The sequence below is a fragment of the Rhinopithecus bieti genome, unplaced genomic scaffold (assembly GCF_001698545.2).
Source record: "Rhinopithecus bieti isolate Rb0 unplaced genomic scaffold, ASM169854v2 scaffold_22042, whole genome shotgun sequence".
NCBI lineage: Eukaryota > Metazoa > Chordata > Mammalia > Primates > Cercopithecidae > Rhinopithecus > Rhinopithecus bieti.
The window spans coordinates 578,113-591,009 of NW_016810459.1; the positions used below are offsets into that span (position 1 = coordinate 578,113).

Genomic DNA, 12,897 nt, shown 5'->3' on the forward strand with positions numbered 1-12,897 from the left:
TTTATTTATTTATTTATTTTTTGAGACGGAGTCTCGCTCTGTCACCCAGGCTGGAGTGCAGTGGCCAGATCTCAGCTCACTGCAAACTATAAACCTATCCTACGAGCCAGCAATTTCATTTCTAGGTTTTTACCCAAAGCAAATGAAAACATGCTCATAAAAAAAATTGTATAAGAATGTTCTGGCCAACATGGAGAAACCCCATCTCTACTAAAAAATAAAAAAATTAGCCAGGCATGGGATTAAAATCCCAGCTACTAGGGAGGCTGAGGCAGGAGAATCACTTGAACCCGGGAGGCAGAGGTTGCGGTGAGCTGAGATTGCACCATTGCACTCCAGCCTGGGCAACAAGAGCGAAACTCCATCTCAAAAAAAAAAAAGAATGTTCATACTTTATTCATAAAGTCCAAAGCTGGAAACAATGCAAATGTCTGTCTACAGGAGAATGGACAAAACAAACTGTGATAATTTCATAGAAGGGAATATTACTCATCAATGAAAACCACAGATACATGTAACAACATGTACTAATATAAAACACTATTATGCTAAGCAAACATTATGCTAAGCATATAAGCATAATGATTCTATCTCTATGATATTGTAGAACAGATAAAACTAATCTATACTGACAGAAAGTAAGTCAGTGATTACTTAAGACCTGGGGGTGAGGGTGGAGGATTAACTAAATAGGGACACAAGAGAACTTTCTGGAGTGATGAAAATGTTTCATGTCTAGTTACAGATATTTGTTACTCACATATATAAAACTATCAAAACTTATTGACTCTGAATACTTAAGATCTGTACATCTTATTGTATGTAAATTATCCCTCAATTTAAAAAAAGTTATTTTAAAAAAACAGTCAAAATTATCTGGAATCAGCAACACTAGCAGGCTACTTGGCATTTTCTATCATACATGCCTACAATTTTAATAGATAGGTAGGTAGACAGATAGGTAGGCAGCTAGATAGGTAGGTGGATTAGATAGATAGGATGGATGGATGGATAGACAGACAGACTGACAGACAGAGATAGGGTCTAGCTCTGTTGCCCAGGCTGGAGTGCAGTGGCATGATCACTGCTCCTGCAGCCTTGACCTCCTGGGCTCAAGCAATCCTCCCACCTCAGCCTCCCAAGCAGCTGGGACCCCAGGTGCACATCACCATGCCTGGCTTATTTTAAAAATTAGCCAGGCATGGTGGCTCACACCTATAATCCTAGCACTTTGGGAGACTGAAGCAGGAGGATTGCTTGAGCCCAGAAATTCAAGACTAGTCTGGGTAACAAGGCAAAACCCCACCTCTAAAAAAATACAAAAATATTAGCTGGGAGTGGTGGCAGGAACCTGCAGTCCCAGCTACTCACGAGGCTGAGGTGGGAGGATTGTTTGAACCCGAGAGGCAGAGGTTGCAGTGAGCTGAGATTGCACCACTGCACTTTGGCCTAGGTGACAGAATGAGACTCTGTCTCAAAAAAATAAATAAAATAAAAATAAAATAAATAAAATAAAATAAAAATTTTTTGGTGTGTGTGGAGACAGGGTCTCCTTATGTTGCCCAGCCTGGTCTCAAACTCTTGGGCTCAAGCTATCCTCCTGTCTTGGCCTCCCAAAGTGCTTGGATTACAGGTGCAAGCCACCATGCCTGGCCCATGCCTATATTTTAAATACATATGCAACAGAGGCCCTTACTATAATTCCTGTCCCATTCAATGTTTATTAAGTGTGAATAATAATTTAAAATTACATCTATAAGGCTGGGAGCAGTGGCTCACGCCTATAATCCCAGCACTGTGGGAGGCCGAGGCGGAAGGATCATGAGGTCAGGAGATCGAGACCATCCTGGCTAACATGTTGAAACCCCGTCACCACTAAAAATACAAAAAATTAGCCCGGCATGGTGGAAGTCACCTGTAGTCTCAGCTACTCGGGAGGCTGAAGCAGAAGAATGGCATGAACCTGGGAGGCGGAGATTGTAGTAAGCCGAGATGGCGCCACTGCACTCCAGCCTGGGCGACAGAGCGAGACTCCATCTCAAAAACAATAATAATAATAATAATAATAATAATAATAATAATACATCTATGAAAAGATGATAAGTGATATTCACTTATTTATCTGATTCCAAAGAAAAAATTAACTAAACTATAGGCAGAATACATAATTCCTATCATCAAAGTTCAGACTAACTCCAACCACTTGAACCTTTTTCTTCTGAGGACTTTGATGGGATTACATTGTTAACAGTTTATAATTTTCTTTTTTTTTTTAACACCCTTTCACTATCTATCACAATATATTTTTCCACTAGACACAGAGAAATAATATCATCAGGGTAAAAGGAAATTTTACTGTAAATTTCTAAATCCTTGGTAAATCCCATAGAGATACTGCATGTTTTCAGAAGAATCTAAATTCATTAGCTCAACACACAAATTCATGTTTAAGTCAAAAGCACTGAAAAGCATGTGATATTTATAAAGAAATATGGCCTAACAGAAAATAGAAAATAAAAAGCAAGAAAAGCAAATAATCATTATCGTACCCATTGAAAATATGCTGAATAAGTGGGTGAGTAGTCTTCATGTATACATCCCAATTGGTGCACGCTTCACCAAAGACTTCATCAAAATAAAAAACATGCTGAAAAATAAATTTGATTTTATAGAAAAAGATACATTCTGGATTTTCTTAATCACTATTCCAGTTAACAGATGATAAATGCCAAAATATGTCTTTAAATAATAGTAACTGACCATATCAAACTTAGATATAAATAAGCAATCACTGTTAAATGACAGGGCCTCCTCTTGAGATCTCTGTAGACATGTTCTTACAAGGTAAAAACTAAGGCACACAATTTTTGTTTTCTCTTAAGAGAAGTAAATTGATAAACACAAGAGTGAGCCAATCCTCCTTAGGTCTAGGACAGAAAGTGAATTCTATGGGGATTATCCTCGTATTCCAACTAGGGCTAGTATATTTAGAATTTTGAGGAATTTGTGGCTGGGCGCGGTGGCTCACGCCTGTAATCCCAGCATTTTGGGAGGCCGAGGCCGGCAGATCACGAGGTCAGGAGATTGAGACCATCCTGGCTAACACGGTGAAACCCTGTCTCTACTAAAAATACAAAAAATTAGCCAGGCGTGGTGGCGGGCGCCTGTAGTCCCAGCTACTCAGGAGGCTGAGGCAGGAGAATGGGGGGAACCCGGGAGGCGGAGCTTGCAGTGAGCCGAGATCGCGCCACTGCACTCCAGCCTGGGCGACAGAGCGAGACTTCATTTTTTAAAAAAAAGAATTTTGGAGGAATTCTACGGGAAGATCTCAATTCTGTAGGTTACACAGCTTAACTTTTAATTCCATAAATATTTATTGCTCAGCTGGTAGCACAAACATTGCAGTAGGCACTTGAAGGGGCCCAAGGATACAGACATTACCCTAGCATTTCCCTATCTTATCTCCTAAAAATCTTAATCTACACAAGTATGCAAATGACTAGAAGACAGAAGAATCTTAAAGTACGTGTGGACTTCAAAGGAAAACATATTCTCTCTGATTATGAAAAAGACTATACTGAGAATGAACAATGGGGGAAGAGGAGGAGTTTGAAAGGGAGTGATGGAAGGAGGGAAGGTATTCCAGGCACAGGGGAAGTATGAACAGAGTCAAAGCAGAAAAGCACAAGGAATTAACTGTTTAATTAATTAATGTTCAGGGAATAGCAAGGATTCAATGTGATTGAAATATAGTATCACAGAAAGCAGAAAAGTGAAACAGAGGCTGGGCGCAGTGGCTCCACGCCTATAATCTCAGCACTTCAGGAGGCCGAGGCAGGTGGATCACCTGAGGTCAGGAGTTTGAGACCAGCCTGGCCAACATGGTGAAACCCATCTCTACTTAAAATACAAAAAAATTAGCCAGGCGTGGTGGCAGGCGCCTATAATCCCAGCTACTCGGGAGGCTGAGGCAGGAGAATCACTGGAACCCAGGAGGCAGAGGTTGCAGTGAGTTGAGATGGCACCATTGCACTCCAGCCTGGGCAATAAGAGCAAAACTCCATCTCAAAAAAAAAAAAAAAAAACAGACAGAATACTAGAATAATGAGTTAGGACTGTGTTGTAGGGATCTTGGGACACCAGTCTTAACTGGGGGGCAGAATGTTCATATTTAATTCAGTAAATAGTGGGGAAACAAGGAAAAACTATAGGCAGGAAGGACGATCTCAGTCTTTACTGGAAGATTTATCTGGCTTCGCACTATGAATGGTTTGAGAACAGAGACACTAGTAATTCAGTGGTGAGGTAAAAAGGGTTCTAAATTAGATGATAACCAAGGAAATAAAGAGATGGATAGAGAAGAAATTTGATAACTGACTAGAGGTGGGGACCTGGGGAGAGAAAGGGGTCCAAGACAACTTCCAAATGAAAAATCACAGTAATTTGGAAAAAGAGAGATAAAATACCCCATTATATTGGGTCTGAAAAGCTTTAATTCAGTAGCTGTAATTATTTCCATAATTTAGAGGCTTACCATGTTGGTAGGTACAACTACATATATATATGTATGAATATACATATGAATATATATTCTTGTATCATGTTGGTAGCTTGTATATATTGTATATATACACACACATATATAATATATACACATATATATTCTTATATACATATAGCCCAACTATACATATATAATAATAATATATATTTTGTTTATTGATTTATTTTTTTGAGATGGAGTCTCGCTCTGTTGCCCAGGCTGGAGTGCAGGCATAATCTTGGCTCACTGCAACCTCTGTCTCTCAGGTTTAAGCCACTCTCCTGGCTCAGCCTCCCAAGTAGCTGGGACTGCAGGCATATACTACCATGCCCAGCTAATTTTTGTATTTTTAGTAGAGACGGGGTCTCACCATGTTGGCCAGGTTGGTCTCGAACTCCTGACCTCAAGTGCTGCCTCAGCCTCCCAAAGTGCTGGGATTACAGATGTGAGCCACCATGCTGGCTGATATATATTCTAATATATTATTTGCACCACTGCATTCCAGCCTGGGCCACAGATGAGATGCTGTCCCAAAAAATAAAAAAATTTTTTAAAAAGTAACATGTTAATCCCAGCACTTTGGGAGGCCGAGATGGGCGGATCACAAGGTCAGGAGATCGAGACCATCCTGGCTAACACGGTGAAACCCCGTCTCTACTGAAAAAATACAAAAAACTAGCCGGGCGAGGTGGCGGGCGCCTGTAGTCCCAGCTACTCAGGAGGCTGAGGCACGAGAATGGTGTAAACCCGGGAGGCGGAGCTTGCAGTGAGCTGAGATCCGGCCACTGCATTCCAGCCTGGGCGACAGAGCAAGACTCCTCCGTCTCAAAAAAAAAAAAAAAAAGTAACATGTATTTATAGAATATCTCTGGAAAGATACACTTAGAATAGATAACCCCAATTTCCTTCATGGAAGAAACAGGATTGGAGGGACACTTGCATTTTACACTTTTGTACCTTTTGATTTCGAAATAGGTGAACCTATCCTATTCAGATATTTTTACTTTTTCATATAAAAGTAACACGGAATAACATATTCTTTTACATATATATAGGTGGGCTACCAAGATGGTATGTGTGTGTATACATATACATATACATACACATACATATATACATACATATAAACATATATATACACATATATACATATATATAGTTGATCTAATATATAAGACTATATATTTAAGAAATCCTGATAATTTCAAGCCTGAATATAGCATAATGACAGTCCATACACCATGAATGACAAATAAGGCCTTATCTTCTTTTTGGGCCAGCTCTAAATATCTAGTCAAAAAAAAAAACTGTATGGACAGATCCAGAAAACTGGACTTGGGCCAATTTACTGTGGGTCACTCTATCCCAAGTTTGTTTCTGTTGTATATACCATTAAATTACATTAGAATGGAAATTTGTTAGATTCTCTAAGAAGAAATTGGGAACACAAATCTAAATCTACAAGTTACAAAAAAAGTTACAAAGTAAGAAAATAATGAATCTGAAGAATAAAAAAGATGTGTCAACTTTTAGTGCTTTGAAAAATGTGATAAGATTTTAAGAACACTAAAATATTAATAACTACTGAAGTTGGGTGATAGGTACATAGAGAGGTCATTAAACTTTCGATTAAGCTTAAAAAGATCAATAATAAACATATTTTTAAAATGTGGTGTTTTTGTTTTGTTTTGTTTTGTTTTTTTGAGACGGAGTCTCACTTTGCTGCCCAGGTTGGAGTGCAGTGGTACGATTTTGGCTCACTGCAACCTCCCCCTCCCTGATTCAAGCGATTCTCCTGCCTCAGCCTCCTGAGTAGCTGGGATTACAGTGCCCACCACCACGCCCAGCTAATTTTTTTGTATTGTTAGTAGAGACAGGGTTTCACCATGTTGACCAGGCTGGTCTCAGAACTCCTGAAGGTGACCCGCCTGCCTCGGCCTACCAAAGTGCTGGGATTACAGGTGTGAGCCACTGTGCATGGCCTAAAATCTGGTTTTAATGAACACTATTTATATCTATCTCATATATGGTCTCTAGGCAAGGAGACAAATTAATTAGTTGCTCAAATATCACCATAGGTTTTTACAGTTAAGTATGAAATCAAAAGCGAAGAAACCCACTAAATATATAGTTACCTATAGATGTGGATATATTCAGCATTTCTCAAAAAAAAAAAGAAAAAGAAAAAAACTCACAACTAAAGTGAGAATACATTTTTTTTGTTTGCTTTTGTTACAGCGAGTATATGGCAATTCTGCCTCTCCTTCTAAAAGTGCTCATGGATAACTTTAGCTTTTGAGTAAAGACCTTAGAAAGCACTTGTTAAGGGAATTAGTATCTTTCTTCCTTTCCCATAAGGTTTAGATATTGGTTTTCCTAGTACTTTTGTAAATATCTTTCATGAAAGATATGTAAACATGCAAGATTATTATAGTTAACGTACATACACAATTCATAACGTCCTTTGCATCACACACACTTTCATTTGCTCACTTTATCAGTGAGGCTGAAGTAACACCTATGTTGACCTCACTAACCTTGACAGAATCAGAGTTCCACAGTTTGTTTGTTTGTTTATTTTGAGGCAGAGTCTCCCTTTGTCGCCCAGGTTGGAGTAGTGGTGTGATCTTAGCTCACTGCAACCTCCTCCTCCCAGGTTCAAGTGATTCTTGTGCCTCAGCCTCCCGAGTACCTGGGATTATAGGCACACAGCCACCACGCCCAGCTAATTTTTTGTATTTTTAGTAGAGATGGGGTTTCGCTATGTTAGCCAGGGTGGTCTCAAATTCCTGGCCCCAAGTGATCCGTCTGCCTCAGCCTCCCAAAGTGCAGTTTATTTTTTAAATAAGTTTTTTTTCAGATTATAAAAGTAACATGTGGGCCAGGAGCTTGTAATCCCAGCACCTTGAAAGCCTGAGGGGATGGATCACCTGAATTCAGGAGTTTGAGACCAGCCGAGGCAACATGGAGAAACCCAGACTTTACAAAAAATATAAAAATTAGCCCGGCATGGTGGTGTGATACCTGTAATCCCAGCTACTCGGGAGGCTGAGGTGGGAGGATTGCTTGAGCCCAGGAGGTTGAGGCTGCAGTGTGCCATGGCTGCACCACTGTACTTCAGCCTGGGCAACAGAATGAGACCCTGTCTCAAAAAATAAATAAAATAAAATAAAATAAAATAAAAGTAACATGTATTTATAGGATATCTCTGGAAAGATAAACTTAGAACAGGTAACCCCACTTGCCTTCATGGAGGAAAAAGGATTAAAGGGACACTTTTATTTTACACTTTTGTACCTTTTGATTTTGAAATAGGTGAATCTATCTTATTCAAATATTTTACTTTTTCATATAAAAGTAACACAGCTGATTATGAAAAATGTTTTAAATCCCAGCACTTTGGGAGGCTGAGGTGGGCGGATCACAAGGTCAGGAGATTGAGACCACGGTGAAACCCCGTCTCTACTAAAAATACAAAAAATTAGCCAGGCGCGGTGGCAGGCGCCTGTAGTCCCAGCTACTCAGGAGGCTGAGGCAGGAGAATGGCGTGAACCCGGGAGGCAGAGCTTGCAGTGAGCTGAGATCGCGCCACTGCACTCCAGCCTGAGCAACAGAGCGAGACCCCATCTCAAAAAAAAAAAAAGAAAAAAATTTTAAATATGGAATTTATTTATTTGGTCTCAAACTCCTGAGCTCAGGCAATCCGCCTGCCTTGGCCTCCCAAAGCACTAGGATTACAGGTGTGAGTCGCTGAGCTCAGCCAAATATGGAATATTTTAAAAATTACAATACATGCCAGGTGCAGTGGCTCATGTTTGTAATCCCAGCACTTTGGGAGGCCAAGTCAGGAGGAGTGCTTGAGCCCAGGAGTTGGAGACCAGTCTGGGCAACATAGCAAGACTTTGTCTCTACAAAAAATATATATATTTATTAGCTGGGCGTGGTGGCATATGCCTGCGGTCCCAACTTTTCAGAAGGCTGAGGTGGGAGGATTGCTTGAGCCCAGGAGGTTGAGGCTGCAGTGAGCCATAATCATGCCATTGCACTCCAGCCTAGGCAACAGAACAAGATCCTGTCTCAGAAAAATTAAAACAAAATAAAACAAAACAAAAATTAAAATAGAGAACAAAATATAGAGAATAGAGAAGAAAATAAAATTATCCTTAAATCTTGCTGTTCAGCCCCTGTTAACTTTTTTTTTTTTTTGAGACGGAATCTCGCTCTGTCACCAAGGCTGGTGTGCAGTGGTGCAATCCTGGCTCACTGCAAGCTCTGCCTCCCAGGTTCACACCATTCTCCTGCCTCAGCCTCCCAAGTAGCTGGGACTATAGGTGCCCGCCACTATGCCCGGCTAATTTTTTGTATTTTTAGTAGAGACGGGGTTTCACCATGTTAGCCAGGATGGTCTCGATCTCCTGACCTCATGATCCACCTGCCATGGCCTCCCAAAGTGAGCCACTGTTAACTTTTTGATGTATTTCAGATTTCAGTATCATCTTTTTTTTTCTAATATGTATTTTTTTCTTTTTCTTTTTCTTTTTTCTGCTTTTTTTTGAGACGGAGTCTCACTCTGTTGCCCAGGCTGGAGTGCAGTGGCGCAATCTTGGCTCACTGCAAGCTCTATCTCCCAGGTTCACGCCATTCTCCTGCCTCAGCCTCCCAAGTAGCCGGGACTACAGGCACCCGCCACCATGCCCAACTAATTTTTTGTATTTTTAGTAGAGACAGGGTTTCACTGCCAGCCAGGATGGTCTCAATCTCCTGACCTCGTGATCTGCCTGCTTTGGCCTCCCAAAGTGCTGGGATTACAGGCATGAGCCATCATGCCCAGCCTCTTTTTCTTTATTTTTTATTTTTTTAAGACAGAGTCTTACTCTGTCACCCAGGTTGGAGTGCAGTGGCACAATCACGGCTCACTATAGCCTCAACCTCCCAGGCTCAAGTGAACCTCCCACCTCAGCGTCCCAAGTAGCTGAGACTATAGGCACATGTCACCACACTTGGCAATTTTTTTTTTTTTTTTTTTGAGACAGAGTCTCACTCTGTTGCCAAGGCTGGAGTGCAGTGGCACGATCTCAACTCACTGTGAACTCTGTCTCCCAGGTTCAAGTGATTCTCCTGACTCAGCCTCCCAAGTAGCTGGGATTACAGGTGTGTGCCACCAGGCCCAGCTAATTTTTGTATTTTTAAAAGGTGGAGTTTCACCATGTTGGCTAGGCTGGTCTTAAACTCCTGACTTCAAGTGATCCACCCCCCTCTTCCTCCCAAAGTGCTGGGATTACAGGTGAGCCACTGCGCCCGACCACCAGCTAATTTCTTTCTTTCTTTTTTTTTTTTTTTTGAGACGGAGTATCGCTGTATCTCCCAGTCTGGAGTACAGTGGCGCAATCTCGGCTCACTGCAAGCTCCATCTCCCAGGTTTACACCATTCTCTTGCCTCAGCCTCCTGAGTAGCTGGGACTACAGGCGCCCGCCAACACGCCTGGCTAATTTTTTGTATTTTAGTAGAGACAGGGTTTCACCATGTTAGCCAAGATGGTCTTGATCTCCTGACCTCCTGACCCACCCACCTTGGCCTCCCAAAGTGCTGGGATTACAGGCATGAGACATCGCGCCTGGCCTAATTATTTTTGTAAATTTTATAGAGACAGGGTTTCACCATGTTGCCCAGGCTGGTCTTGAACCCCTGAGTTCAAGTGATCCCCCTGCTTTGGCCTCCCAAAATGCTGGGATGCTAGGCATGAGTTACCACACCCAGTCTATATTTTTTCTTTATTTAAGAAATTGGTTGTACAGGCAAGCAGAGGCCAGACCACGTAGAGTCTTGTTAAAACTTAAAAAATTTTATTGTAAGTGCAAGAAAGAGTCTTAAAGGATTTTAAGTAAAAGAGTATGTGTATATTTAGCAACTATCCTTCTATTTGTATTTTACCAATAGTATTTTAATAATCAAGTATGGTTGTTGCATGTTTAAACAGATGCTTTTATAGTACCTATCACAGTTAATAGCTTTCCTAATACTGAACTTGCATTATGCTTGCATGCCAGTATAAAGTACTGAAACTAACTTGCTAATGTCTTATGTAGGCTTTTGTATTCATATTTATAAATAAGATTGGTCAGGCCAGGCGCAGTGGCTCACGCTTATAATCCCAACACTTTGGGAGGCTAAGGCAGGTGGAATGCTTGAGCTCAGGAGTTCGAGACCAGCTGGGTAACATCATGAAACCCCATCTCTACAAAAAATACAAAAATTAGCCAGGCATTGTGGCATGTACCTGTAGTCCCAGCTACTCAGGAGGCTGAGGTGGGAGGATCACTTGAGCTCAGGAGATGGAGGTAGCAGTGAGCCAGGATCACACCACTGCACTCCAGCCTCGGCGATGAAGACAGACCCTGTCTCAAACAGACAGACAAAAACCACTGGTCCACAGCTTCGTTGTGTGTTTGTGGGCCAGTCTTACTCACTTTGTAATATGACATCTGCATTAGCTTCCATATTAAACTTGTATTCACTTATTGACAATTTCAAAAGACTAGAATGAAATAATATGGTTTCCTTGTTTCACTCATTATACTGATATAAAGTTTAACGGTTTGGTAGGATAGCACACTACATGTATATGATCATATTTACTAAGTAACAAGATTTGAAAAGAAAGGACATTTAATAAAACAAACACAAAAACCTATTATCTCTAAGTATGCTTAAAATAAAACCCAAAGAATCTACGATCAATATTTATTTAGCACCCAGTTTGCTATAAACCTACCTTTTCTTCTTTATATTTGAGGAAGAAAAAAGAAAAAGAAGTCCTCCCAACATTTTTATATCATAGCATTGACAGGTAAGGACTCGGACCTATGAGAGCAAAGGTCCAAAGTTCAAACAGCAGAGAAAGTGCCATGGAAACTATGGGTATTCAATAAGTATTGACCAGTGGTAATGACAAAAAAGTAAGGTTATTGTGTTTGGGGATAACAGAAAAATACAAAAGATAAGATGATGCCTCCTTGAGGGAATTACTGTGACAGAGGCATCATTAAGGAAGTCTTAGGTAGACAGTGATTGGATAGGGCTATTACGATGGCTATAAGTAGCCATGGAACTAGATAGCATTACAACTAATTGGTCATTTAGTCCATTTTCAAAATAAGTATCTCCCACTGAGACCTAATAGACCGTGCATTGATCAGCAATCGATAAGGCTGTTAAAGTGATTGGGTTGGTTTTACAGTGGCCTAATAATTTAGTACCAATAGAAACACTCAGTGGATTACTCTGAATATCACTGTGAAACGCAATTTTGGTAACCAAAGAAAAAGAAGAACAATACAAGTTTGAAAGAGGGGGAAAGTGTTAACAAATTTGACTTCAGCATTAAAGGATTTATTCCACTAATGTAAGATCTCAGCTGACTAAGGTGAATTGCTAGCATACCACATTTTTTTTCTCTCTACCAGTCACTCGGTTTTGAGGCAAGAGAACAAGAGACAGAAAGAATAAATATAATATGAATGTTTAGGGAAGTAGATTTAGAGTAAGAAAAACTGTATATTCGTAAAACTTAACATCTGATGGATTATCTGGTTTTAGATTACTCACAATTGTTTCACAATTTTAGGAGTACCTAAGTGATGATTCTTTCCATCTGTGGAGTTTGCTGTTTCTCTATGAGACTAATTATTGCAAGGTACCTTCAGCTTGGAATAAGATCCTTTCAATACCAACTTTCTCCTTGAACTCTTCATAATCACTCTAGCAGGCAGTGAACATTATTTACATGTCTGAGTTATCAGTGTTTTATTTAAACCCTTATATGGTAGATGTGAAATCAAATCCTTGGATTATATTTACCCACTGCAGTCTACCCTGTATAAAGTGGTCTGCTCAGAGCCCAATTTTCACCAATTAAGTATAAGCCCAAGACAGCTGAGAATCAAAATAAGCACATGGCTGGCAACTGTGGGTCCTGCTGCCCAAAAAGATATTGTCCATCATTAAACCCAAGTCTCAAACTCAGCAGATGAGAAGTTCACACTATGAGATGCAAGCAAGAATGGAAATCAACTGTGTGACATCTCATAGTCACTCTGGGGCATATATTCAGTGACTGGTCCTGTTGACAACTACTTAATTATTTATTTGTTTTTCTATTTTTGTATTATTTTAGAAGCAGATCCTCCCTCTGTTGCCCAGGCTGGAGTGCAGTGGTGCAATCATAGTGCACTGTAATGCAGAACTCCTGGGCTCAAGTGATCCTCCCACCTCAGCCTTCTGAGTAGCTAAGACTACAGGTACACACCACCATGCTGGGCTAGTTTTAAATTTTTTTTTTTTTTTTTTTTTTTTT

At 40.4% G+C, this 12,897-nt stretch overlaps 1 protein-coding gene across 1 annotated transcript in view; it reads right to left on the minus strand.

Moving 5' to 3' along the window:
• The window catches only part of KIF24 (kinesin family member 24), a 74,837-nt gene that overhangs the window by 42,132 nt on the left and 19,808 nt on the right, over positions 1-12,897 (minus strand). Inside the window, exon 4 of the mRNA XM_017892066.1 lies at positions 2,550-2,647. Coding sequence (XP_017747555.1) covers positions 2,550-2,647 — 98 coding nt within the window. The remainder of the gene's footprint in view (positions 1-2,549; positions 2,648-12,897) is intronic.